Source organism: Colletotrichum scovillei, assembly GCF_011075155.1.
Source record: "Colletotrichum scovillei strain TJNH1 chromosome Unknown Contig00006, whole genome shotgun sequence".
Classification (NCBI taxonomy): Eukaryota; Fungi; Ascomycota; class Sordariomycetes; order Glomerellales; family Glomerellaceae; genus Colletotrichum; species Colletotrichum scovillei.
Window position 1 is genome coordinate 5,543,215 of NW_023336264.1, and position 24,778 is coordinate 5,567,992.

A 24,778-nucleotide genomic window follows, 5' to 3' on the forward strand; every position below is an offset into this window, starting at 1 on the left:
GTATCCTCATCGAATCAGAATAGTACGCCTTCCCTTTTTTCATACGCCGAATTCTCACAGTATGCCAATGCTTCCTCTCTCAAACGTCGAAACCTGACTTGATAGCCCAGGAGCCAGCAAGTCCTTTACCGCCGACCTTTTCGGCAATCATGGCGATGGCTTCCTTCAGGTCGTTGCGGGAAATCTTGGCGTGAGCAAGTGCAACGTACGAGAGATCGACCAGGCCACCCTTGGCGATCTTGGGATTCGCCTCGATGACCTTCTTGAGCTCCTGGAGATTGTTATTCTCCAAGATCTTCTTCGGCAGCGACTGTACGCTGTTCTTTGTGCTACCGCAGGTAATTGCTTTGAAGGCATCGGCCGGCTTCGAATCTGTGGTAGGCTTGTCCTTTGCTGCTTGGGTCTTGACCGCCTTGTCCTTAATCCCTTGAGCCTTGGCAGTCTTGTCTTTAGGTGGACGACCGACAGGCTTGGGCTTCGGTTCGGGTTCCCAGTATTCCGTCGAGAAGGGATCGATGCTATGGTGGTGTTCGAGGCTCTCTTCAAAACATGTGTTAACGCGGCTACATGAGCGGGAGACGGGGTATGGCTTACCCAGAATGAATTCCATCCTGTGCTCGTACACGGTACGGTTAGGACCCTTGCGTGTGCGATCCTCCCAGCAGAGGCCGGTGCTCTCCGGTTCGAGGCCGTTGGCACTCACGAACCGAGCAGGGCCGTTGTCCTCCGAGTCGTCGAGGAACTCGTCCATGTCTTCGCCGTCGGCATCGAGATCCTCGTCGTCATCATCGTCAATGTCGACGTCTTCGCCTTCACTTTCCCATTCGGCTTCCGAGTCGTGGTCATAGTTTACCGGGAGTTGGTCGCGGCGGATGGGGTTTCGGGCGAGGCGTCGCATGCCAGATTTGCCTGCTTGATAGGGTCTGAGGGTGACGGTGCCCCTGTAAGGGGGCCGCACATCCTGATAGAACTTGAGTGACTTTGTAGGGACCTTCCTCAGCGCATCTGCAATATCCTTTGCAATGGCCTTCTTGTCCTCTTCGCTGCTTGCTTCTTGTGTAAGCTTTCGCATCTTTTCGATGCTGAATCGCACTGGCGGGTAGATTCTGCCTCGCGGAGCAGGACGATTCGGAAGCTGGAAAACCTCGATAGGATCAAAGCCGCCCCCTTGGGTTGACTTTCTCTTTCCATCAAAATACTCTCCCAAGATCCTCGTCTTGGCCTCGTGTGCCTCGCCGTCCATCTCGAAGGGGCTCTTGGCCAGGCGAACACTGCTTTGCACAAAGAACGGCTTGAACCGCTTCTCATATTCTGATAGCTCCTCCTTCTTGGCTGCGGGAGATTTGGCGTCTGGCGTAAGTGCGGATTTGGAAGGGCTCCCCGACTTGATGATAGGCACCAGAGCATCCTTCTTGGGCGTGGCGGGTGCCTTGAAAAAGGACATGAGCTTCGGCTGGGCACGCTCCTTCTTCTCCTTTTCCTGTTGCGCTTTGCGTTCTTCCTCCTCCTTTTTACGGCGCTTCTCATCTTGTTTAGCTTGTTTTTCGGCGTCGGCCTTTGCCTTTTCGGCTTGTTTGACTTGTCTTTCAGCGTCGGCTTTTGCCTTTTCGGCCTGTTTGGCTTCTTTCTTTTCTTCACGCTCCTTCTTCTTCTGTGCCTTTTCCTTCTCTTCGGCCTCCTTTTCGGCTGCGGTCCGGCGCTTCCGTTTGGTGGGTTGGGTTGTTGAGGTAGGTGTCTTTGATGATGAAGCGGGATTGGCGCTTGTGGTTTGCTGGAGGGGACTCGTGCTCTTGATAGGTGTGAGGTCGGGTGAGGGCGAGCCGCGCTCTGGTGTGAGGGTGCCGGCATCGGTCAGTGAGCTTGGGCTACTGGGGGCTGGCGATATATCGCGGGTAGGCATCTGGCGGGCGGGAGACCCAGCTGCGAAGATTAGAGAATGATCGGAGCAAAATAATGGCCACAATATGGACATGTTAGGCAGCTCATACCTTTGCTGGGTTGGACCACGGCCTCGGTGGCCTGATGTTTGACGCCGTTCTGCAAGCCACGATCCTCAATGGTGACCTCGTCACCGGAGAAGTCATCGTGACTTCTCTTCAGGCCGCTAGCCTCCATGTCTGATTCTCGTTTGATGTTGGATGACAGCTCGAATAGAGGCATCGGACGCCGGGTGTCGCAAGGTTCGCGACAGTGCTCGTCGGTTGGTCGTGTTCGCGTAAAGTGTAGAATGGGGCTGAAGTTGTGTTCGTGGCAGTTGGTGTGGTGGGGAAGATTGAAATGGATCGAGTATCCCGCAACCAAGGCAGAGAAGAGGTATCCGTACTTGGTGAGTGAATCGCTGGTGAGACGACAGTCAGGTATTTCGAACAATCAATGAGGTGTCGTTCGGCTTCAGGAAAGGGCCGTGATGGCAGGCTCAATGGCGGCAGGTCAGGTCGTCGGTCTCGCAAAGTGGAAAAGACCGTTTGTGGAGGTTGACAGGCAAGGTTGGGGACGTTCCGCCGGGACGCGACTGACGCGTAAATTTGGCGTTGAGGAGGCCGGGGGTCGTGTCTTTGGGCCGGTAGGCACCATTACCATTTGAATTAGTGGCAGGGCTCCTTCTTGGTGCAGAAAGGGGAGATTGGGCCCTGCCAATAGCGGGCGACTGGATATTGGGCGACGCGTTATGGGGAAACTTTGTTAAATGGGAAACGGGTGTGAATTGTATGTAGTTTTAGAGCCACTGAAGCAACTATCAATGTAGAAGAGAACGCTCCCGGCAAGTTCTAACGTATTTTCGAGTGAACACAATAGTCCATCTGAGAAGAGACTCTTACACAACCCGTCATTCGCCCTGAAAGACACAGGAGTCTTAATATCTTTCCTTTGCTTTGGTTGTTCATGGACTCGACGTTCAATGCTCCCGCGAGTTGCGCACTAACAAAACCTCTTAAACGCAGCCCCCACCTGCACGCGTTTTGGTCAGATTGGAGCTTATGTCAGCACGATGACGAGGAAGGCCGCATTGTGGCTGATGGTCTCTGCCCACTAGCCTCATGTGGCTGAACCCCAGCTCGGATGGTCAGTGCGGGGTTACTTCTTCCTCGGTGAGATCTCGGTCTGCAGCTTCGGTCTGACATCTTCCTCGCACCACACCGAGACAGACGTCGACAAGGGCCGCCAAACATTCAGTGGAGATCAAAGGCGAAAACCATCCAACCACACCTCACCAGCAAGGGGAGACCCGCCTTTCGGTGTCAATCGGTCTTGGCTCAAGTCAGAACGTTACATCATGATGCCATTTCTCTTTTTCCCACCCTCTGGCTATCCTTTCCCACCTGTCATCATCTTTACTCCATTCACCCCGATGTCCCCCCCGCAACCCTGTGCCTGTCTCTGCCTATCACTATTAATCGGGGCAGACGGAGTCGACGGACAAGAGCGATACCTAATCATCACCGAGGAAAGGTGGAAAGGTGGAAATGGAAGAGAGAAAAAAAAAAAACTAGGGGTCTTGCTCTTCTTTTTTTGGTGGGCGAAAACACGAAGTGATCGACAACGCCGCCCGCCCTGCGCGTAAGGTCCCTCTGTCAACTAGGACCCTTATGATGATGATTGTTTGCCGCCTGCGAGGAAGGATCCCTGCCTGACTGTCGCTAAGTGGCGGTGGTTCTTTTTTCGCAGCGATACCCGCTCGAAAAATGCAGGTAAACAATGAGGGTACAGAGGAAGCCAGCAATGAGCAGACGCACGAGATGCAGAAGCGAGGACTTCATGCCAGGGACGGATGGCCTGCAGAAGGAGGCGTATCCTGTACTCTGTGTGTCTGTCTATCGCTCAACTTCCTCAAGTCGCTGACCTTGCGGCGCCGCGTTTCCCGAGTGCTGGGCGTTGATGCCCATCCTTGCCATGTAACTTGCCTCTTGAAGATCAATGTTGGGTGGGTGCTGCTGGGTGCGCTTGAAGGCGACGTCCGCGATCGACTGCCTTGAGAAGTTCTCGTATCCCACCATGTGTTGCTTTGGGCACTCTTTGGTACTGTTTACAGAAGAGAGCCACGAGAGCCAGGAAATGCATGTCATCGACAAGACACAGACCAAAAGACCCTGAGAAACAACATTTTGGGGTACGGGGTCTCCGTTCGAACCCAAAGAATGAAGGGGGGGCGCCAACCGTACGGAAAGTTGGGACAAGTCAACCGTCAGAACCTCCTCGAAACACGAGGTTGCATGTGTGTCAAAGACGAACTGACAGTGTCGCAGTAGTTCCTGCGCATTGCGATAGTCCAAAATGGTACCTATGGGTATGGTAGCAATGGCAATCCCGTGCTACCTAACCTACGAACCTACGGTAAAAGTTAGCGTACGGAGTAGCGAGACTGAACTCTGAGAGGCGGCCTCAAGTCCGAAGGGGAGGTGGGAAAGCTAAGGAAGAGGTTAGATCTACAAAAGTGTACTATCTTTGGAACACATGACAGGTTTGGCCGGTAAAGTAGATAGTTTAGTGTATCTGTAGCTCTGTACGGATAGACCAAGTGAAAAGGTAGCACTGCAAGCGGCTCACCACATGCCCCTCGAGTCAAACATCCTCCTCCCAACCCCGGATCTTGCAGGATGGGGTTTGGCGTCTCCCATTTCCAACCACGCGGGAATGGGTTGGTTCCAAGAGAGAGTTTTCTACAGATTGCCATGCTTGGAAACTTAGCCTGAACCATCCCCTCATCGAAAACCTCCCCCCAAGAAAATGTGGCAAATGAAAACGGCGTGCGGCTGAAGAAGCATTACGGTAATATCATTATTACTGGGTCGGCTGAAAGGTGTTCCCCTTACTCCGTGACGAGCCAAGACGATCCTCTATAGCTACGTAGCCTTGGAGACAATGTCTCTGACTATCCCCCCCAGAGGTCGGTTGGCTGGGCTGAGTCAACCTTTCGGTAACCAATTCTCCCGAAATTCACGTTCCTGGGCACCATAGGTCACACACACAGCTTGATAGGATAGTATAGGTCAATACGGGCAAAAAAGGGTTGTTCAATCGCGATGCCCAGGAATGGCTTTTCATATTCGAGCATTTCGAGCTTCTCTGTTTGTCTCAGCCTCTCTTTCTGTCTCTCTCTCTCTCTCTCTCTCTCTCTCGCCTTCTCCGTTGCCCGTGATTCCAAACAGCTTCCACTAGGGCCTTCAATCTCAACCGTGGTATCATCCTCCGCCCCCTTTGCCCTGCCCAATTCGTCTTTGGTTTTGTCTTCCCCTTCTTCTGCCTAACATCCGTCCCCTCTCCTATCTCGCTTTTGATGTCTTGTCCACAGATTAGGAAACAGATCGCAGTATGGTCTGTTCATATGAGGAGCATCGCGGCCTAGGAAAATAAAAAAAAGAGTCCGAGCCAAGGAAATGGTAGGAACAAAGGTAGAGAGGCCCGTAGGAAGCGATCGTAGAGCGGAAACAATGTTGGAAAATCTTTGACAAGGAGACTCGAATTTCGATCCCTCTCCCCAGCACATCCGGTTTACCGAACTGTGTCATCTCGGGATGGTCTCTGTATGGTATCATCCCACCCATAATTGAAAACAATCCCCAAGTAAAACGCCGAGTGATGCAAGTTTGTGACAGTAAAAGAAATTCACCCAACACCCCCACCCCCCTTAACGACCGTATTTGTATGCCTCAAAGAGACGTTCGTACAGATTGGCGATGACGAGGAAGGAATAGGAAAGTCGGAGAGATGTCGAATCATTTTCCTCACGTCGCGGTGGTAAAGCGAATGAAGCCCATCCCGATGGGCTCGTAACGTATTGTGAAAGTCGGCGGCTTGTCCGTACACGTATGTACGGGGCCGCGAGGGCAGCGTGGCCTCTCATAAATCGGGGTTAGCGATGTAAAGACGGCCTCCGGTGAGCGTGGTGGTGCGCTCGTCGACGCTGCCCCTCCTGCGTAGGTCATCGGCACCCTTGACGCTCTTCTCGCGGGTGACGGTCGAATGCATGAGCGAGTTGCTCGCCAATCTTGCCGCCGCCGTGTTGCCCAGCTCGCCGACGTTGTCCGCCCGCTCAGCACTGCTCCCTGAGCCCGTCGTCATGGCCCTGCCACTCGCGTTGTCGCCCAGCGTGGCGTCCTCCGGTACGTCCTCGACCATGCTACCACTCCTCTCGGGTGTATCTCCCGGGCTCCATCTACGTCCGCCGCCGGATGATCGGTAACCCGGGCCACGACGGCTCGCAGTGCTACTGCGGCCGCTGCTACCGGTCCGTCTGTGATGCAAGCGCGCGTCGTCGTCGTCGCTGTCCTCGCCCTCAACCTCGGTGGCACTCAGCCGCATGGGAACGCCGCCGACGCCAACGTGGTGCTCTCCCGGAGCGTAGCCCACTACTGCGGGCTTCCCGTGGTGACGGATCTTGGCGGCAACCTTGCCAGTAGCACTGATGCCGGTACTCGTTCTGCCGCCGGAGGGAGCGGAGAGGCCAGAGGCGGTTCGCTGGCCGCCGATGACCTCGAGGGTGGCTCGCATCTTGGCGGCGCGCTGCTGGGCCAAGAGGCGAGGATCCTCATATTGGGCGCGGTCGCACCAGACGGTGGCCTTTTGCTTGCGGAGAAGGGCGACATAGCCCGTCGGCTGGGGGCTGCCGCCGCCGGAGCGAGAGGAGGTAGAGCGACGAAGGTCGGTGGTGGGCGAGGTGCGGTAGGCGGCGGGTGGAGGAATGCTCGAGGAGGTGCTGAAGGTGTTTACTGATGGTGAGCGGCGGGTATGTTGCTGAGGGTTCATGGCATTCTGCTGTTGTAGGTGCATCGGCGTCGGGCTCTGAATGGGGAATGTATTTGAGGACGTCGTGCGTGTGCGGGAGTGGGAGTAGACTGTGGAAGAGTCCATCGGCTGATATCGCCGGCTCGCTGACGGGTCGAGCATGACTACGGTTGATGTGAGGTTGCGAGGCAGGCTCTGTCCTGCTGTTGATGTTGTCGTCGTCCTCCTTCGGATAGGTGTTGTCTTTCGTGGGGGTTTGTGTGGTGTTGCTGGTCCTTCAAGATCGTCACGATGGGATGGAGTCTTGTACACCTGCAGAGGATGGGGTGTAGAAGCAGGAGTAGGAACAGGAGCAGGAACCAGAAGGAAGAGGAGGAGGGTGAGGTTATGAGGTAGAAAGAGGCTGTCGTGGGATTTGGAGAGAAATAATCCGAGAGCGGGAAGTTGGGCAGAGAAGGGAGATTATAGGTCGGGTTCCCGGGCAGCGTGCGGGCGAGTAAGGCACCTTAAGTTTCGCGCGGGTCGACGGGGCGAAATGTTGAGATTTGGGTACTTGGGGGGGAAGACCTGGGGGGAGTTCTTGGGCGCTTCAGCTCAGCTCTCAGGGCCAGCGGCAGCCGGATGGGAGGTGCCTTTTAGCGCTCTGTCACCTTGTGGCCTTTTGGGAGGGGTCCCCTTTGGCTGGGATCGTGAGTGAGAGAGAGTGGGAGTGGGAGTGAATGACCAGGGAGGGGGGTGTGAGAGTTGAGACTGAGAGTGATTGAATGAGAGAGCAAGAGTGAGGTGAGAGGGGTGTGTGAAAACAGGAGTGAGGCCTGTGTGAGAGTGAGAGTGAGAATGAGAATGAGTGGGTGGATGAGTGGTGGAGAGAAGGTGGCAGAGTGGGAGGTTCCCTGGGTCGGGAAAGCCGAGAGCGACAAGTGCTAAGATTGCTCGGGAGCCTGCGAGGTAGATGTACCTTTTTTTTCCCTCCTCTCCAGCAAGTCGTGGGTGCAGAAAGTGAGAGCGAGCCAAGCCACGCCTGAAGAGGGATCCAGCACCACACGGTGACGATGAATGATGGTGATGTTTCCCCCCCTTCTTCGCGTCTTGAACAACGCCTCTATTTTCCTGTCTCTCGCTTTGACTTTTTGGCTAGATACAGAATGACTCTGTCACTAGACACCGACTCTGTACAAAGACAAATCGTTTGTCGAGCTTGTTGAGCTGCTATGCGGTAAACACGAACAACAAGACACAAGGACCTTGTTCACCACACTTCGGGTCCTCGCACCCGATCTGCGACCTGGATGGAAACGACGGGGAACAATGACAATGGCCCGGTGAGAGAGGCTGATAAACGAACAAGAGGGTCTCGGGTTTCTATTTTGCTCGTGTCCGCCGTCCGCCGTCCGTCGTCGCGCTTAAAGCCAGACCCTCTGTGGAGCACAGATGATGATGGAAGAGTCGGCAATCCCAGTCGTGCCAGTTCCGTACTTAGAAAAAGCTAGGGGAATTTGGGAAAACCCAAGGGAACGATACGACAGGGCGGCCAACGATCGTCTGTGCCCTTTTTTTTCTTGTCTTGGTATCGCTAAAAGTATTGATATCCGTGGGATCACCGCAGTTCGGGTCCGGGTAGCGTGCTGAAGCGTGAGATGAAGAGAGAGGGATGATGCTAGACGAGGCACGTTTCGTCGATAGTGGGAGCTGAGGGCTGAAGGAGGGCTGAGGCCGGAGGGAGATCAAGAGTCGCAGGGACGATGCCGTTTCGCCAAGGTGCAGAGTCGCGGGAGAACAATAAACAACAACGAGACGAGGGAGAAGTGAAATCCTAACGCGCAGATGTTGTTGTCGGTGTTGGCGTTTGTTGTTTTGTTTCTTGTGGGTGTGAGATCACCGCCGAGATAAGGCAGACCGACGCTGCAGGTCTGAGATGAAAACCTGAGATAGAGTATCGTATGCCCACTCACACACACACTCACTCTCACACCCACCACACTCTTGAGAGAATTAACCTCAATTGATCCCGTTCGTGAGGGGTGCGGTTCGCCGAGGCGGACGAGGCGATGGTTGTGATGGTAGTGGTGGTGCCCAAGGAAGAACTATGTACTAGGTAAGCGTCGAACTCGGACGACGAACCCAAGAACGTGGGATTTGTACGGATGTGCGGGAATACACCACAGAGTCGAATGCGGATATTCCAAGATGGGACTAGCACTCTTGTCCAAAGAAGTTGAGGACAGGACAGAACGGGGGTTCGAATGCGATGCGATGCGATGCAAAGGGCCGGCCGAAGCAATAAGCAACAAGCAGCTGCAGGATTTACCAACTTTACGAACTACACTAGATACCGCCAGATCAAAATCAAATGCCCATGCCCAACATGGTGGTACCGCATGGCATGGTGACGACTAAATGGTAAGTCGCCGATGCGGGATGAACTTCCACACAGCGTATATGTCTACCGTCATATAGCTTTCGTAACTGAAAGAGAGCAAACAAGCACAACCGCTGATATCATGGCCAACTCTTCTTGTTGGAGATACACATATCCATCCGGATACCGCAGTGACACAACACCCATTGACAAGAAAGAGGGACGAGACAGAAAGCCCAAGCAAGCACGTACCGCACCCGCAAGCAAAAAAGAAGCCAGGACCAGGGGCCAGCACGACACTTGGACAGACTGGGACAGGGGCAGGCCAAGGACGAGGGTGACAAGGCGACACTCGACAGGGTGACAAAATGGTGACAAGGGCCCCGGTCCAACGTTGCATGCGCCTGGGGCAGCTCTTTTGCTGGTTAAGGTCTCTCTCCCTCTCCCCCATGTCTCTCACTTTCTGTCTGTGTCTCTTTCTCCCATGTTTCCCACTCTGTCTTCTGGATGTGTGCTCGCGCCGCTCTCCTCTATTGGTTCGCTGCCGCCGTAGCCTTCCCCTCTTGAGGAGATAGAGAGAGGGCCTTTCGTCGGTCTTGTCATCGCCGGGTCCTACTTTTTCATAGGTAGATCCACAAGGTTCAACGAGAACCCGTCTGTCTCTCCTGGCCATCTTTCGTTCACCCTGTGTCTATCTTGGAGATTCCATGGATACTCTTACTATGGAGTCTTTCTCTCAGCTTGCCTTTCCCACGGCGCCATAGCCCACTTTCTTACCCTTCCCTCGCGGGCCTCCAGTGTCCACAATGGCTGTCAGTCTGCGGCGCTGCGGTCGTCGTGCTGTCGTTGCTCGCTGGCGTACTCTCACCACCAGCTTGACAATGGGGATGAGAATCACCAAAGCCTCTCGGATACCGTCTCCCATACTCAGTCTCTTCCCGTCCATCTCCACTCATCGAACATCCACATCCGTGACTACTGTTGTACTGCTATGCTGCACGTAAACCCCTCGCTGGGCCCAAGCTTCCGGACTACACTATGCCGGGAGAAGATGTCACCATCATGACTGCCGTTCTATTCGGCTCTACTGCGAGTTACAAGTTTAAACGCTCAAGCTATGGAGTCCCTATCCGACACAATAGTTGTATCTGCCGCTCTAGTGCCCGCCAACATTGGTTCCCTCAAGGGCCGTCTTTAGTATGCGTACACTACAGTACCGCGGTAGAAACTAGAGAACCAGACATCAAGGCAGCGAACAATTACGCTCCTCCCTGTACAATCGCACCCCCAAATCTCGATCGATCTTCCTAATCCACCGAGGAAATCCCACCAACGCGCTTCTCATCCCAGCCCGTCGCGTCAGGATTCAGCCCGGAACAGGTTCACGGTTCACATCGCCCCCCAAGGTCGCGGAGTATTCGCCCGGCCAATCATCCCCATGGACGTTGATGTAATGAAAGTTACCCCTTCCAGAGAATCCAAGGCACCAAACTCGAGTCTCCAGAGTGGGATAACCAACGCCATAGCCTGCCAGGAGTCCAGGAGTCGTGGGCAGTCCCAGGACACACACTCCCAATTCTCCGGGGCACATTGACGGCCCAGTCTTGCTAGTGGACACTGATTGATCCTCTACCGCCTTCGCGCTGTCTACTAGCAATGGCAATGTCCTCCGTCCTGTCGTGCGGCGTGCCTGGTGTCACCAAGTTTTTCCCGGTTTCCCATTATTGATCTTCAACGCACGTACGGAGATGGCCCTGTCCTGTACTCTGTATGTATGTAATGATCTCCAGGGCCTTTTCTTCTGCCCTCTTTTATTTCCTTATTTTCCTCTTCGTCACTAATGATCCCCCTCGCTTCGGCTGCCGTCCGTCCCCTTGTCCAGTGGCTCTCTGCCACTCTGGTACCTCTGGTCTGTCCTACAACAACCCCCTACATGCAGTAATCAACCCCGTACGGAGTAGTCTTTGCTCATACCTTTTGCTTTTCCCTGTTTTTTGAGGACCGAATCCTTCCCACGAGATCGGATCGGTGTGGTCACTGCTGGAGCTTCAGTGGTCTCTCAGCTCTGTTACCCTGCTTTCTCGAGTGATCTTCGCCCTATTACCCCTACGAGATCCTTTCGTGCCGTTAGGCAAACCCCCCTTTTTGCCGTCTCCAGGTTTCTCGATATTGCTCGGTCAGAGAACCAAAGCCTCCATCACACTGCCGAAAGGGCTTGCGGTGAAGGGCAGCAACTTCCAGCGGCCGGCAAAAGCTCAGTGCAACATCCAGCGCTGGCCAAGCAGGGCCAGCCAGGGGCGAGTTGCGACGGTGATGTAAGATGCGGCAATCGCCAGTCCGCCGGGGAGCTTGGGTGATGTCGCCCCGTCCATTCGCCAACAATGTGACAGATGACAGCACTGCGTTCAAAGCACCATTTTTCCTCAGATCATCTCGAGCAGAAGGCCCCCCTCGACCGTGACGAACATGAACATGACCTTATGTTCCCCCCGCACCCTCGGTATGCCCTTTCCGGACGCTATGGGGAAGAACGAAATTAGGGAACGTTGGCCAAGGAGTGCTGTTCTCGTTTGATCCGGCATCCGGATCCTGAATGACATTTGATGCTTGGGGAACAGACGCAACAACGCGAAGAATCTCACCTTTGCTTTCCAGTGCCACGTCCGATGTTTGCGTTGCGATGTGCGGAGAGGCAAGTGACACGATCCCTGCTCAGGGGCCCAGATATTGTGGCCGTAATGCGGCGCCAATGCAAGTCAACAGGTCGTTATCACGAAACTCGGAACCGTAATCACAAGTCTCGGCTTCTAATTCCCGTCCTCTGGTTGCCAAGGCCCAAAACGGCATGTTTGCTTCCCTCGTAGGCCTTACTCCACGATAGGAGGGACCCAACACATGTACGAATAGGTAGGCACTGTCTACGGCCAACACCAAGTCGATTGAGCATCGTGATATCTAAGACGTACTCTCAATCCATCGTAAAGCCATTGGCCCATCTTGACATGCAACTATCTCGCCTTACTTGCAGGGGAACTCCACAGCTCAAGCCTGGCATGGCCGCATAGGACCTCAAAACAGCACCCGACTCCGGATCCGCCTCAACCATCGCCGCCGCCGCCGCCGTCTCCATTCATGATTACATGCCTTCGGCGTTCTTTCTCCAGACCCACAATCCCATGCTGCATGCTGGTGAGAAAAACGTGCAAGCTCGTGTGGGGGGGTGCGGTCCTCCGGTGAGAGTCCATCATGTAAGACAAGGCGCGCCATGCCCCGGGCCAACCAACAGGAATCAGACCTCGAGGCCCAACAACGGCCGCTATGGATACAGCGGCGAACTTGCACAATGTTCAAGCAACCAAAACCGAAGGTGGTGTTGCTCCTCCGAAGCGGACTCTGTCGACTCCACCCCGTCCATACCCGCCAAGGCACCACGATCCGGCCGCGCTCCGAGTATTCGTCTTCCAAGCCTCTTGGCCTCAGAACAATATCAGTCGCTCTCAGGCCGGCTTATATTTCCACTGCAAGTGCCTCTTCCGGCTGTCTTCATCTCCGTGCTAGCTCCAGCGTTTCCCGTGCGGATGCCTACCACAGAGATACGGTCAATGGTAACCTTCCACCATAGCCCTTTCTCATCCCTCATGTCTTGTGAGCCGTGGACCGGTACCCCTATCACGGCTTGCCCAGCTCAGAACTCGGACAGGGCGGCTCGGCTGGCCGAGTGGCGCGTTCCCTACGGACCCTGAGAAGAGACGCAGGACCTTGATTCTTGTCACCGATGTAGGAGAAATACAGTGCGGTACGAATACGCCAATACGTATGCGTTTTGTCTATATTCACTACACTACAGCTCATCCAGTCCCGACGGCATTGACGGGACTGCGAGAAATGGAATTGCGAAACGGTCATTGATTGGACTCCCCCGTGCGACAACTAACGAACCGCACACGCGATTTGATCAGACATGAGGTCAAGACAAGGGCAGAAACTTGGCTTTTCTGCTTCGCTTCTTAGTCATAATGCGTCTCCCATATTAACCAGGCTCATCTTATTCGACCAACAATTCATCCCGTCGACCACGGCCACGAGCCTTATGAGGTCACTTGCGATGAGTTGTTCAGGGTCATTGCAGCCTCAACGGGTTTGCTGGTTCAATGACACCCGAACCTCACACCTGCATCAGGAGCAATCGTCGTGGCCGCTTTTTGACCATTTCACTTTGCAAAACACAAAGCAGCGCGCCCATCCCGAATCATCCATCAGTTGACTGTAACTGATCACCAGTTCAAGCAGGCTGAAGCACGAACACACCCACCCGTGACATTCCTTTCAGCCATCAGCCAACAGCATGTTGCAGCGTGGTAGCACACACAGCAAGCCAAGTCTCACAGGATAGCGCCCGAACGTGGTACTGCGTGCGGCCAACAGACGCCCCGGGTCCCGGCTGCGACCAGGTCAGACGGCTATGAGACCCCCGGCTTGCCCGGGGATGGCGGGGAGGGGCCGAACTATGATTTCCATTCCTGAAAGCTGAGGGGGATGTACATAGGTAATCCAGAGGATATCGGTATGGGCGCACTTCTGCTGTAAGCACGGCCTACAATTGCCAGCTCCAGAATCTGGGGAAGATGAATAGCGCGCGGCTGGTTGCTTTTGCGTCGGCGATCCATGCGGCCCTGGCGAACTTACACCAAGCCATTGAACGAGCCACCATTTGATGCGGTGTGGGATATTGAATATTGGATGTAGGGGCTGAGCTGCAGAGTCCTATCCGTGTGCATTATCAGAAAAGTAACCCTTCAGAACCCAAACTCTGACGGATTACCTGAAGCAGGATAAAATGACTTCATCGTCGAGGGCACTCTGTCCCAAAGCAGAAGACACAGTTATCGCAGAGGGGTCATGCGGAAACAAGACATGACTCTGACTCTCTATCTCGGCCTCTTTCGCCGACGCATGCGGAACCTCTCCCCCTCGTTCTGGGGAAAGCCACGATAACCTCCTCCCCCGGACCCCCGGCAGCATTCCAACCCGCTCTCCGAGTGCTAGGAATGAAGGCTAAACTATCTGGTTCAACCGCAACCCCTCCATTGCCTAGAGGACGTGTCTTACTGGTCCGGGGAGGGACAGAATCTCTGCCCATGCAGATAGCTTGGCTTGTGTAGGATGGTTCAAGGCAAGGCAAGATGCGATAGGATGCCACGCTAGGTATGCCAATGTTTTGCACATTGGGTTCCTCGACGCTAACCAAGCGACCACTCTTGTTCGTCCTCCTTGATGCTAAGCAACGCTCGACGATACCCAGAGTCCAAGACAGCTACTGTTCCCCCTCGTCTTCCCCCCCTTCATGTCCGCTTTCTAGCTGCCCGACTCGGAGAAGCGCAGTGGTCTAACGACAACCGACACTGGTTCAAAAAGAAGCGCGGTTCTATTTCATCGCAATCTCCCATGCTGTCTACTAAATTATATGCCTTGCCTGAAGCCGCTACATGAAGCTTACTGTCACCGCGCCTCCTCCTAGTCCCGATGTCATTGATTTGAGAAACAAAAACGCCGAGAATTTCATCTCGGGTGCAAAGCATACCGAGACCAGATACCAGGCGAGGACGAGTCGGGAGTCTTGGTATACCTACGCAAACCTGTTCGACAACGCCGCCGCCACTATGCACATTGAATCTACGCAGTCACCGCCTCGGTGTAAGCGCGCCCGCATTCAATAGTCAGACCTCTATCCCCCCTCGCCGACGTTGCATTCCTCCTACTCCCACGCTTGTCATCCTGGGAGATGCTGCCACGAGGGCCGCGGGCTGAAGAGGCTGCCGCATGTCTCAGCGTGGGACAGAAATCCTGGAAACAAAATATCGTTGCTCTGCCCTAATGGTGTAGTTACAACATCCTTACACAGTTGTCAGACAGACGAGGAGAGGAATCTCAATCACCGAATAGAGGCGGTCCAATGGCTCAAGCTTGTCCGCTCGTCACCATCCTCGTCGATGGAGTTCCTTTAATGATACTCTGTCGAGAGCTACGCCAAGAGAGCATGGGCTGGGCCCGAACGACATGGGCGGCGCATCGCAAGGATTTTCACGGGGAAGGGGAGGTTGTCGTTTTAGAGGGAAACATCGCCAGGAGAAGGCTCCCACGGCAAGCATATGGAATGGTTAACAAGAGCTCTGCATCGACTATCGTTCGTTCATTCGAACTTTTGAAAGTGCCAAGACCAGCCCATGGAGAGGATGCAGCCTTGGAGTTGAAGTCTAAGTCGACAGATTACTCGTCGTCCCCTCCTCCCGGGTGTTAGGTATTCCATCTTGGCCAGACTCGCACAGGGCCGAGCGGTGCAGAACCAGCACAAGCAAACAAATACCGCGGGGAGACTTCTACGTAGTAAATGTGCCGCCCCCAATGCGACGTCGATTAGCAGCAGCCCTCATCCCGGGTGAGCTGAGCTAAGTTTTGGCCTAAGCAGCGGGATTTTCCATCGCCGGCGCAGAGATAACTCAGCTATGCAAGTCAAGCTGAGACTCTGTAGGAGAAGAAGCACTAGATCCAGGGCTTTGGGTGTTGGGAGGATCCCACGTAGAGACAATTAACCTCATCATTGCATTTACATGATGCAAGGCGAGCGCCATGCCGCAAATCAGATCATCTCAAGAGCTCCGGAGACGCGACCTTGGCTGACCCCGGGGCTTCTCGCTCTGTCTCCTACAGTAACAGGCCGTCACATCACCCGTCATCGACCTCGAAAGCGGTGGGAAAAGCAGCACCGGTTGATTGACAGCGCGGCGGTCAAAGTCCACTCCGTCGATGGCACGTATCGCGCCGTGCCCTCCCGGTCCTTGACTGCTCCTCGTACACCTCACGATGTGACGCTGTTGACAGTAGGCTGATCTCACACAAGTCCTGACAGCCAGGCGACGACGAGAGGTGCGTTCATCCTGTTCTCCATCCTCGCCGCCGTCAACTGGGCCCGTGTCATCGTTGACAGGAAAGCAGAAGGTAGCAGGCGGGACGTCATGACAGCGTCAAGGGGGTGACAATGGCACCTCGCTATCGTCGGCGTTTGGCAGAGTGGTTCCAGCATCGCTGGCCCTGGCGGTGCGCGTGTGGGTGCCGCAGAACAAGATTCGCAACCTGGACCTTGATGAATGATGCGGTGTCGACTGTCGTCAAATTCTCACAAGGCTATAAATGCTTGGTGATATAGGGTCAGGGCAAGGGCAGAGTATCGTCTCAACGGCGCGAATCTCGAGAAGCACCGACCAGCCCAGTTGCAGTGAACAGTGAACGTTCCTTTCGGTGCCAACCGACAGGGGCTCGTCCGTCGCATCTTTGTTTGCTAATACCAAGTTATCTGTACGGATATCTCCAAAGCCTCCAGGGATACCGTTCCCCCGCACCCGGCTTGCCACTGTTTGTCACGGATACAGTGTAGCCATCGTGAGCTTAGTCCGAGATAGAGATTGTTAGGCGCCGTACCATACCCTTCCGATGACACCAACCCCCAGTACTCCGGGACCTCACTTCTAACTCCCTCTTTGCTATATGCCAGACCGAATATCTTTCCTGATCCCGGCCTCGCACAACTTGCTAGTCTTCCGCACCAGTGATCCAGACATCGACTTTGACAGCAAGCTACCTGCCACAACTCTGTTCCTCCGCTGCTCCCCTGATCCTTTCCATTACACGGACCGAGAGGGGAGGCTGGTGGATTGTCGGCAGCAGCCCCTCCCCGCACAAACCGGCGCCGGTACACGGTTGCGGAATCTTTGACTCTACGGACGCTCACGGATCTGCGGATCTTGCTTCATGTCGCTTGCCCTCTGTGCCTCTCCTCTCACATGACAGATGATGGCGTAAGCAGCAGCCTCTGTGCCACATTCTTGCGCCAGCCTCACTTGTGTCTTGGGTGGGAAACTGACAAACGCTCGGAGGGCGACATGTTTGATGCAGAGTCGAGCACAGAACACTCATGTTTGACGCATTGCTGACTGGCGCCGTTGAGACCCCTGCGAAACATCGTTGGGCCGTGCAATACCAGAGTCAGGATTAACACAGCTTCCTAGAATTCGTAGCTTCGGTGCACCTGGTTCCTCCGGACTAGGTAACTGGAATATACAGATGTGCCTCTCGCGAGTCGCAGGGTCCCCCAAAGGGCTATAGAGGTCCAGCCCTTCCAACTTCCAACTTCCAGCCCGGAGCTTGCCTTTATTCTCCGACTAGGAGGATGAGCTTCCAGGGGACTCAAACGCACGCCGCTTACACTCCTTGCTGCCCACGCGCGAGGCAAATCTTTAGTGTAGTTGTTAACCCCTCCAACGACATGCTGTCGGCTGTGGCTGAAATGGGGAACGAGGCGGGCGCAACTCCCCCATCCTCTGCTTCGTGCCATATCCGGCATCGCGGTTTCGGGGCATCGTGGAAAACGCCCGCTTCTTTTCTCGCCCTGGACGGTACATCCGGATACGGCAGCTTTATCCAACTTTCATCCATACTCTCCGGCTGGCGGAGGGCCCACGCCACAGGGTAACGTAGCTCATGTGGGAGCCAACGGCGGACAGGGTAGGCTTACGTGCAGCAAGCCCGGCAAGGAAGAAAAAGGTTAGAAGCATAGGCCAATATGGTCCGATGTTGCGAGATGTAGATGAAATCCCTCTCGAGTCACGATGTGTGAGAGAATGACAGGAACTCGCCGCGGCGTAGTCATGGCCATGCAGCAAGAATCTTGCTTTCGGAACCTTTCAAGACAAGCCTCCAGCCTTCTCGCGGTCTCGATCCTCGGCGGCCCTATCTGATTGCAGGTAGCTTAATGGCGAGGTACCATCGACCCCTTGGTGGACAGGTTTGCTATGGGTTCGGTGAGGTGGCAGGTGCTGCTGCTGCTGCTGGGCTAGTGGTCAGGGTGAGGTTACATTCTGTCGAAATGCTCCAAGACTGTGAATAGCTTCGCTTTTGCGACCCCCGCCAGAAGGATGGGGTCAGCCTGCACCAAAGTTCCTTGTACACTCGCCAAGAAGGGCACAGAATCTTAGGTCTCGTGAGTTTCTCACAGCGTTTGCGCCCAACTTGGGAAATTCAAATGGCCTTGTACACTCGCCAAGAAGGGCACAGAATCTTAGGTCTCGTGAGTTTCTCACAGCGTTTGCGCCCAACTTGGGAAATTCAAATGGCTTGCATGCCTAGTTCTGGCTCACGCCGTCCCGAAACATCACCCCTCGCCGTGTTGAGCTAGGCCGTTTCTTTCCTCTGTCGCCCGGATCATTGAAAACCTGATTTCGATGGCTCTCTAGAAAAGTCGGCAGATATGCATAGAAGCTCTGACCCAAGGCAGAATTCCCACTTTCGAGGGGTTTTCTATACCATACTAGCTCGAAAAGCAGCGTCTAAGCAACACCCCCGGCTCCTTCTATGAGAGCGATATAGGCGCTAGAAGAAGACCCAAGCAGAGCCTCCTGTCGCTTTTGCGTTTGCCAGACCAGGCAAGTTGCTGTCAGAACGCCGATCAGCCATCTGGATTCCGATCTTGTCGAGCCTGTCGTGCCCACTTCGGCCGTCCCTGATGGAAGTTTTCGCGAAACGGGCCCCCGGGGGTTCCCGCTTGCGCTGGTGCTGTCTTGTCTACATGTCGCATGGAACCCCGTTTTCCCACTCTCGGCCGTGAACCGAAAGCACTCTTCCCCCCTGTACGGAGTAGAAGAGAGGCAATTGCGAGCTTGTGAGAGTCTTTGAGATTCTATCCGAGATCCTCAGATGTCTCCAAAACGGTGCCCTTTCCGAAGAACCGAACGCGTTAATGCAGGTTCTTGGAACGGGGAAGAACCGGGAAGTGTGAAGAAATGGTTCGATGAATGCAGCTGACAGGCTAACTCATCGTGATTATCAGCTCTCATCAAAGAGTCGTATCATGGCGGCCCATATCGGCCGGGCACCCAGTCTCTCGGCGGGCGTTGAACACATGTCGCGAGCTCCGGAGACTTGGGGCAGGATATGAATCGCACCGGCCGGGACCCCTCCCTACCCATCCCACTTTGCCCAGTGGATCATATTCAATCAGAGGTGTTTGGACCTTCACGATGTTTTCAATATCCCAAGCTTTTTTCTATCGCTTTCGGAGGAAATGCTCCCCCAACCCCTGGCCAATTACTTTCAGCATTGAGTTTGACAGACAACGATTATGATCCGCGCTATCCGGTGATAATGTGAACTCCGCGTACTATTGTGACGGATACTGAACTACAACATTCCGTCCGCTTCCGTTGCCATGTCGAAACGAGGCAGTGACAGATCAAGCTATGCAAACGAACGAGCAACTCCGTCCCATAACGTGTTAACAAGCTCACGCCAAGATCCTGACAAGCTGACAACGATGTAGTCTTCTCTGCTACCTCGTCGCTGACCGGAAGCTACCTGTACCCCGCATCGTTGCAACATCACCATCATCAAGCTCTCCTACTCGACCGAGAGATGGAGCGGCGTAAGCTCCGAGACTACGGCCCCCAACCAATTGACAATGAAGACCGAAGTTGCCTATGTGAATTCGCCGAAGACGCACCGGGCTACATTCGCGGTACCTGAATGGTTCTTTCGTTACAGATACTACACAATACTACACTACACTAAGTACGAATGATGTCCAGAACTTACGCGCACGTCAGTCGAACCTCTGAGCGTTGACAGGACGATGGACCAACTTTAGAGTTTCCCGCCGTGCCTTTCGCTCACTTCGCCAACGCGAAAAAGTGTTCCTTCGCTTCCGCCGGATAGGGTGTGATGATGGACGCCCGGGATCCCCTCCGCGGCACTCCCTAGCAAGCTTCTCGCAAGCTCTTAGTCCACAGCACTTCAGCCGATGAGGCGTCTCGCAGTTTCACGACGGGGATCATCGACGTCCAGCGCATGCCGGCAGAGCAGATCTCCAAGATACACGAGACTAATTCATTGGCTATCCTGCCGTCCATCTCCCGGGCTACACAAATCTAGACCGATTCTCAGCCCCTCCAGGCTACCACATCCCATGCGTCGTCCCATCACCACTTCAAACGGCACCCATCCCATCGGGCCAATCTCACATGTTTCCCTCCTCTCACGTAAGGTCAGGTAGGAGAAACCCAAAAGTTCCAGACTCGTCCATCCTTCCCCGCAAAGTCAAACCCGCGCCCGTCTCACATCAGGATGAATAACTTTGCCTCCCTCGCGCCTCAGCGAGCGCACGCCAGTGTCGTCGAGGCCCGTCAGCCACGCGGCCCCCGCAATGCGGTCGCCGTGTCCGTCTGGCGGGAGGCTGACGGCGACTTTGTGGGCCAGTGCTTCCGGGACCCGCCGGAGGACGTTGCCGGTCACGGATAACCAGTATCGTTCGTAGTAGATGTCACTGTCCAGCCAGAGATTGACCGTCATCAGCTGAGGAGTGTCGAGAAGTCTTAAGATCGCGCTCCATGATTCTACCCACTGCTCGAACGTGCTCCCTTGGTCTGCCTGGCGCCTGAAAGAGAAGTTGATGCGCCGGAGCGGATGACTGTTGGACGTCTTCCATCGGACGCCGAAGAGGTTCCGTGCCTGGTTGATATCGGTGATGGTGAATACGGTAGACCTGTAGATTGACGAGGAACATTCGGCGTATCTACATGGTTTTGTGTAAGTGACTATAATAGAGGGCGGGAGTCTTTAAAGCCCTCTCCATACCCTTAAGTGGAAAGTTCCAACTTACAACGTCTTACAAGTCAGCATCATCGGTAGATACGGTGAAGAAGCTCCGACCGAGTCTCTGTGACCTGTTCGGCACCGCGCAATATATCGCCATATCTCTTTTTCATCTCTCGCCTCTTCACATTTCCAGTGATCACACCACGCTGACATCTCTCGCTTGTACCAGAGCGATACTGATCCTCTGGTATCAGAATCAGAGCCCATCCAGTTGAACTCCCAAGCGTTATCTCCTTCGACAATGGTACCTGACTCGAGTCTTTCAAATAAGCATCTGGAATGCCCAAAGCCGGCTTCAGTCAAGATGATGTGCTGACCAAGGCCAGACATACGCCATAGTTCTCGATATACAATCTCTCGAATCTCTTTTGGAAGCCTGTCTAGCAAACCTAGACTTGATCGGTCAATAAGGGATTGCCTGCGTAAGTCGTGATTGTGATGGTGAGATATGTCGCCTAACAGGTCTTCGACGGAAGCGTGATATATCTCGTCGTGCGCCACAAGGGTCTCTGAGGAATCGCTGCCAGTGAATACATGTAGCTTGGGAACGGCTGCACTTGGAAATATCCTGGCTTTGATATCAGATCGAACGCAGGATATCCTCCTCTTGAGCTTTCTAACCAGGGCGATGGGGCCTGCGATTGAGCGAGTGCCAGTATGGCCGGGCTGATGGACCTGGTCACTCATCTCGGTAGGTAGCGATTCGACGAGCAGAAGGCTTAGCGAAGGAAGAAGGAACCAGGTCGATGCTGGAAATTTTGAATGGGAAGACTCTGGGGATAGGGGACTGTTTGTCGCAACCTTCCTGGCTTACCAGCAAACGCTCATGGATAGGCATCCAGCACCGCCAACCAGGCATGCAGGCAAGCAAACGGCATCGATATCACCCGCAGACATGGACCAACCAACAGTCGCATCGTTCACGCCGCATCCGAATGTGGGCAGAATGTTTGTCTGAAATGGGCCATGCCTAGCTAATTTGTCACGGCTATCAAGACAAAGTATTGCAATTATCATGAGTTTCAATTCAGAGACCGTATGTGGGTATTGTGGTCAGAGCTAATCGACAAAATTCCGTCGCAATCTAACGCCAGTAATCCAAAGACAGCATCAAAACGCTGAGTTCCCCCGTTCAGGTGCTAGCATAGAGGTTGCCAACAAGTTGCAAGCTCTTCCGGCCTTACAGAGTCGATGTTTGTTGTTGATGAGGTATTTACTTCTGCTCTTGCTTGGTCTTGCCAGCACCGCCGCCAAACAGGCCACCGACGAAGCCGCCAGCGCCCTTGACGCCCTCAGTGGTCTTGCCGGCAACGGTCTTGCTGCCCTCAGCCACACCGCTGCCCGCCTGGTTCAGCGCACCAGAGCCGGGAACAGCGGTGGGCACGTAGCCGCCCTCGTCATCCTTGCCTTGGCGCTCGGCGCGGTTGACGCCCTCCTTGGAGACCATATCGCCAACGGGCTGGAGGAGACCGCCCTGGCCGACCTGGCCGGCAGCGAGGTTGTGCACGCCGTCTTGGAGAGTGTCGACCTGCTCGACGCCGGTGACCTTGCTCTTGTCGAGGGTATCTGAACACGAGTACGTTAGTACGGATTCTCAACGGCTACTGACTAGCCCAGGTACTAGTGTGATGGGAGAGGTTCGTGAAGGCGTTGGTGGCTTACCCTTAGTCGCGTAGCTGGCCTTGTTGTCCTTGGTGAACCATCTCAGGTAGACGTCCTCGAGCCATGGAACCCACTTCTCGTACTGGGTGTTGTATGTTTGCTTTGCCCACTCTGCCATTATGAAGGATTTTGTTGAAGAGTATTAAGAAATGTGGTGATATTGTCTGTTTGTAGGATGATGGAAAGTACAGTCAAGTATGCAATAAGATCAACGAGATGAACACCATAAACGGATGGGAAACACGACGTGGACCATCAGCCTGATATACGTCCATCCAAAAGGCCCAGCCCAGCCCAAGCACCAGCACCAGCACCAGCTCTCTCGCACACACTTTCATCATCAGAGTCGTCACTCGCCCATCCCTTCTCATACTTTACTACGCATGTGCGTACGTGTGGCTGAAGATGCCCATGGATACGTCATACGGGTCCGTGATGGAGGCGTCGAGGCGCGATGCCATAGGCTGCCGTGCTTCGAGGTGCTGTCAGGCAGCCGGGGAGGACCCCCGTCGAGGACCCCTGCGCAGCGGCATCATCAAGCGCAATGACAAAATCCTGGAAGTTGGCAGCCACATCAAAAGTTGTGCGATAGATGCGCCACGCGGGGGGGAGTCCTCCTGGCTAGCTTTGACCACTCAGCACAAGCAAGCTGCTCTCTTGTTGGCCTTGGGTTTCAGATTACGCCTTGGGGAGTGAGTGGTGGGAAAATGCCTCTCTGGGTGAGCTAGAGTCATCTCCTCACACTCTTCGAGTTGGTTGGTTTCGTGATGGAGCACGTGGGGAGAGAGACCAGCGGGAGGCAGATGGTGGGATGGGACGTGGTATCCAAGTGGGCGGAAAGAAATAAAGATAATGGGAAATGACTGGCCCAGATCGAGATTGCGGGTTGCGACGTCATCCCGCCGCTATGTGGGGCCATCTCCGATGAGAGTGGGGACAGCGTGCCGGGCTGCAACGGCCTGGTGGGGCCCGGCGTTCTCCGGGCCGTGATGCTCTTTCAAGATCGCGATGCGAAACCGCGGGGAATGAGGTACGTGCCTGTCAGCTCATGCGAGAAATCATTGCTTGAGCATTATGAAAAGTTGAGGTGCATTCTCTACAGAAAACCCCCGGCTAGGTATTTGACTATTGAAATAAACACGACTTGAAGCTCATAGTCAAGCCCCTACTTTGGCTTGATGCCCTGCATCGTCTGGATGGTGGCTGATCTATGTGAAACTTCCAAGGAGACCTTATTATCTTTCCAAGATTGACTATGAGCTCGAGATTTCCAAGGCGTTTGTGCCTATATCTGAGTAGCATTGTTTGACGCGCACGAGATCGCCGGGGTTGCATCCAGCTCACGGACTTCCATCAGTGCCGTTACGTTTGATCTGTCTCCAGAGAGTGGTACGTAGAAATGTACCTGTTGAGGTGTAGCTGAGATCGGCGACGACTGATGCTGTCCGAGCTCCGGAGTAGGACTAGTAATTCCCAGCTCCGATACAGCATTGCCGTTGAGTTCTGAGAATCCTGGTCCGGCAGGCATACGCCGGGGTTCCGCAGCTACTACAACGCGATGATAGGAACTTGCCTGTCTCAAAACGGTTCGGCCAGTACGGAACCATTTTGCGGGAGTAAACCACTCGCTTACAGTCAGACTTCGCCCCGGGACTCGAGTAGCAGATCGTCTCTGGAGTTTGGCAGGCCGGGGTCGCTCATCGAGCACGCCGACGGATTGAGGCGTCCGCCAACTTCTTATCCATGCCCACCTTTCTGTATGCCTTGCCGCTGGAAGCATTGTAGGGCGCTCCGGTTCGATTGCGCTCCAGGGCTCTCGGTTTAGACGCAGAGGCAGTCTGGTATCTCGGGTGCTTTGTCGGCGAGAATCGCATGGCAGTGATAGCTCGGAAACGGTGCCAAACCCAGGTTCTGCCCTAGCTATTGACCTGTTCAACCCCATGGCGCTGAATGAACGAGCGATTCGACCATACACAGGAGAACTCTCAGGTGTGGTATTAGGTGAAGATGCTGTTGTCGCAGGGCTTGTTAGGATTGTTTCCGTCGGCGAACTCTCATCGGCTGTGTGGCCTTCGATGGTACACGATGTTGAGCGGGCGACTACTATTTTGCTCGTATCAACTTCAAGTCGCCGGTGATTCGCCATGTTGAGTCGTAGATTCGAGGGCAGATGGTTGATGGTTCCCCAGCCATCCCATCGGACTTGTGACACCTCCTGTTCAGATGGTGAGCTCGTGGTGGCATCCTGATCACTGGGCTGTCCTATCGGGGAGTCTGGTAAAACCACACAGGCTGGATCGAGGGTATACGGTCCCAGAGCCACAGTGAGAAAGT

The 24,778-nt window shown here is 54.5% G+C and overlaps 3 protein-coding genes across 3 annotated transcripts; all 3 read right to left on the minus strand.

Moving 5' to 3' along the window:
• Positions 1–79: 79 nt before the first annotated feature.
• HER10_EVM0004180 (chromatin assembly factor 1 subunit A) lies at positions 80–2,504 on the minus strand (the record flags this gene model as incomplete). Its single annotated transcript, XM_035473832.1, has 3 exons — positions 1,989–2,504; positions 595–1,920; positions 80–540 (listed from the first exon to the last, which is right to left on the minus strand). Exons 1-3 carry the CDS (start codon positions 2,158–2,160, stop codon positions 80–82), a joined length of 1,959 nt encoding a protein of 652 aa, XP_035332472.1. The 5' UTR covers positions 2,161–2,504.
• Positions 2,505–5,025: 2,521 nt separating this feature from the next.
• HER10_EVM0002098 (uncharacterized protein) lies at positions 5,026–9,015 on the minus strand. Its single transcript, XM_035471824.1, has one exon. It carries the CDS (start codon positions 6,883–6,885, stop codon positions 5,839–5,841), a length of 1,047 nt encoding a protein of 348 aa, XP_035332236.1. The 5' UTR covers positions 6,886–9,015; the 3' UTR covers positions 5,026–5,838.
• Positions 9,016–20,224: 11,209 nt separating this feature from the next.
• Positions 20,225–22,562, minus strand: HER10_EVM0007375 (uncharacterized protein; the record flags this gene model as incomplete). The annotated part of the gene is made up of 4 exons (XM_035476933.1): positions 20,225–20,699; positions 20,787–21,383; positions 22,000–22,348; positions 22,445–22,562. The coding sequence occupies 4 exons, from the start codon at positions 22,560–22,562 to the stop codon at positions 20,225–20,227; spliced, it is 1,539 nt and encodes a 512-aa protein (XP_035332868.1).
• Positions 22,563–24,778: the final 2,216 nt, after the last annotated feature.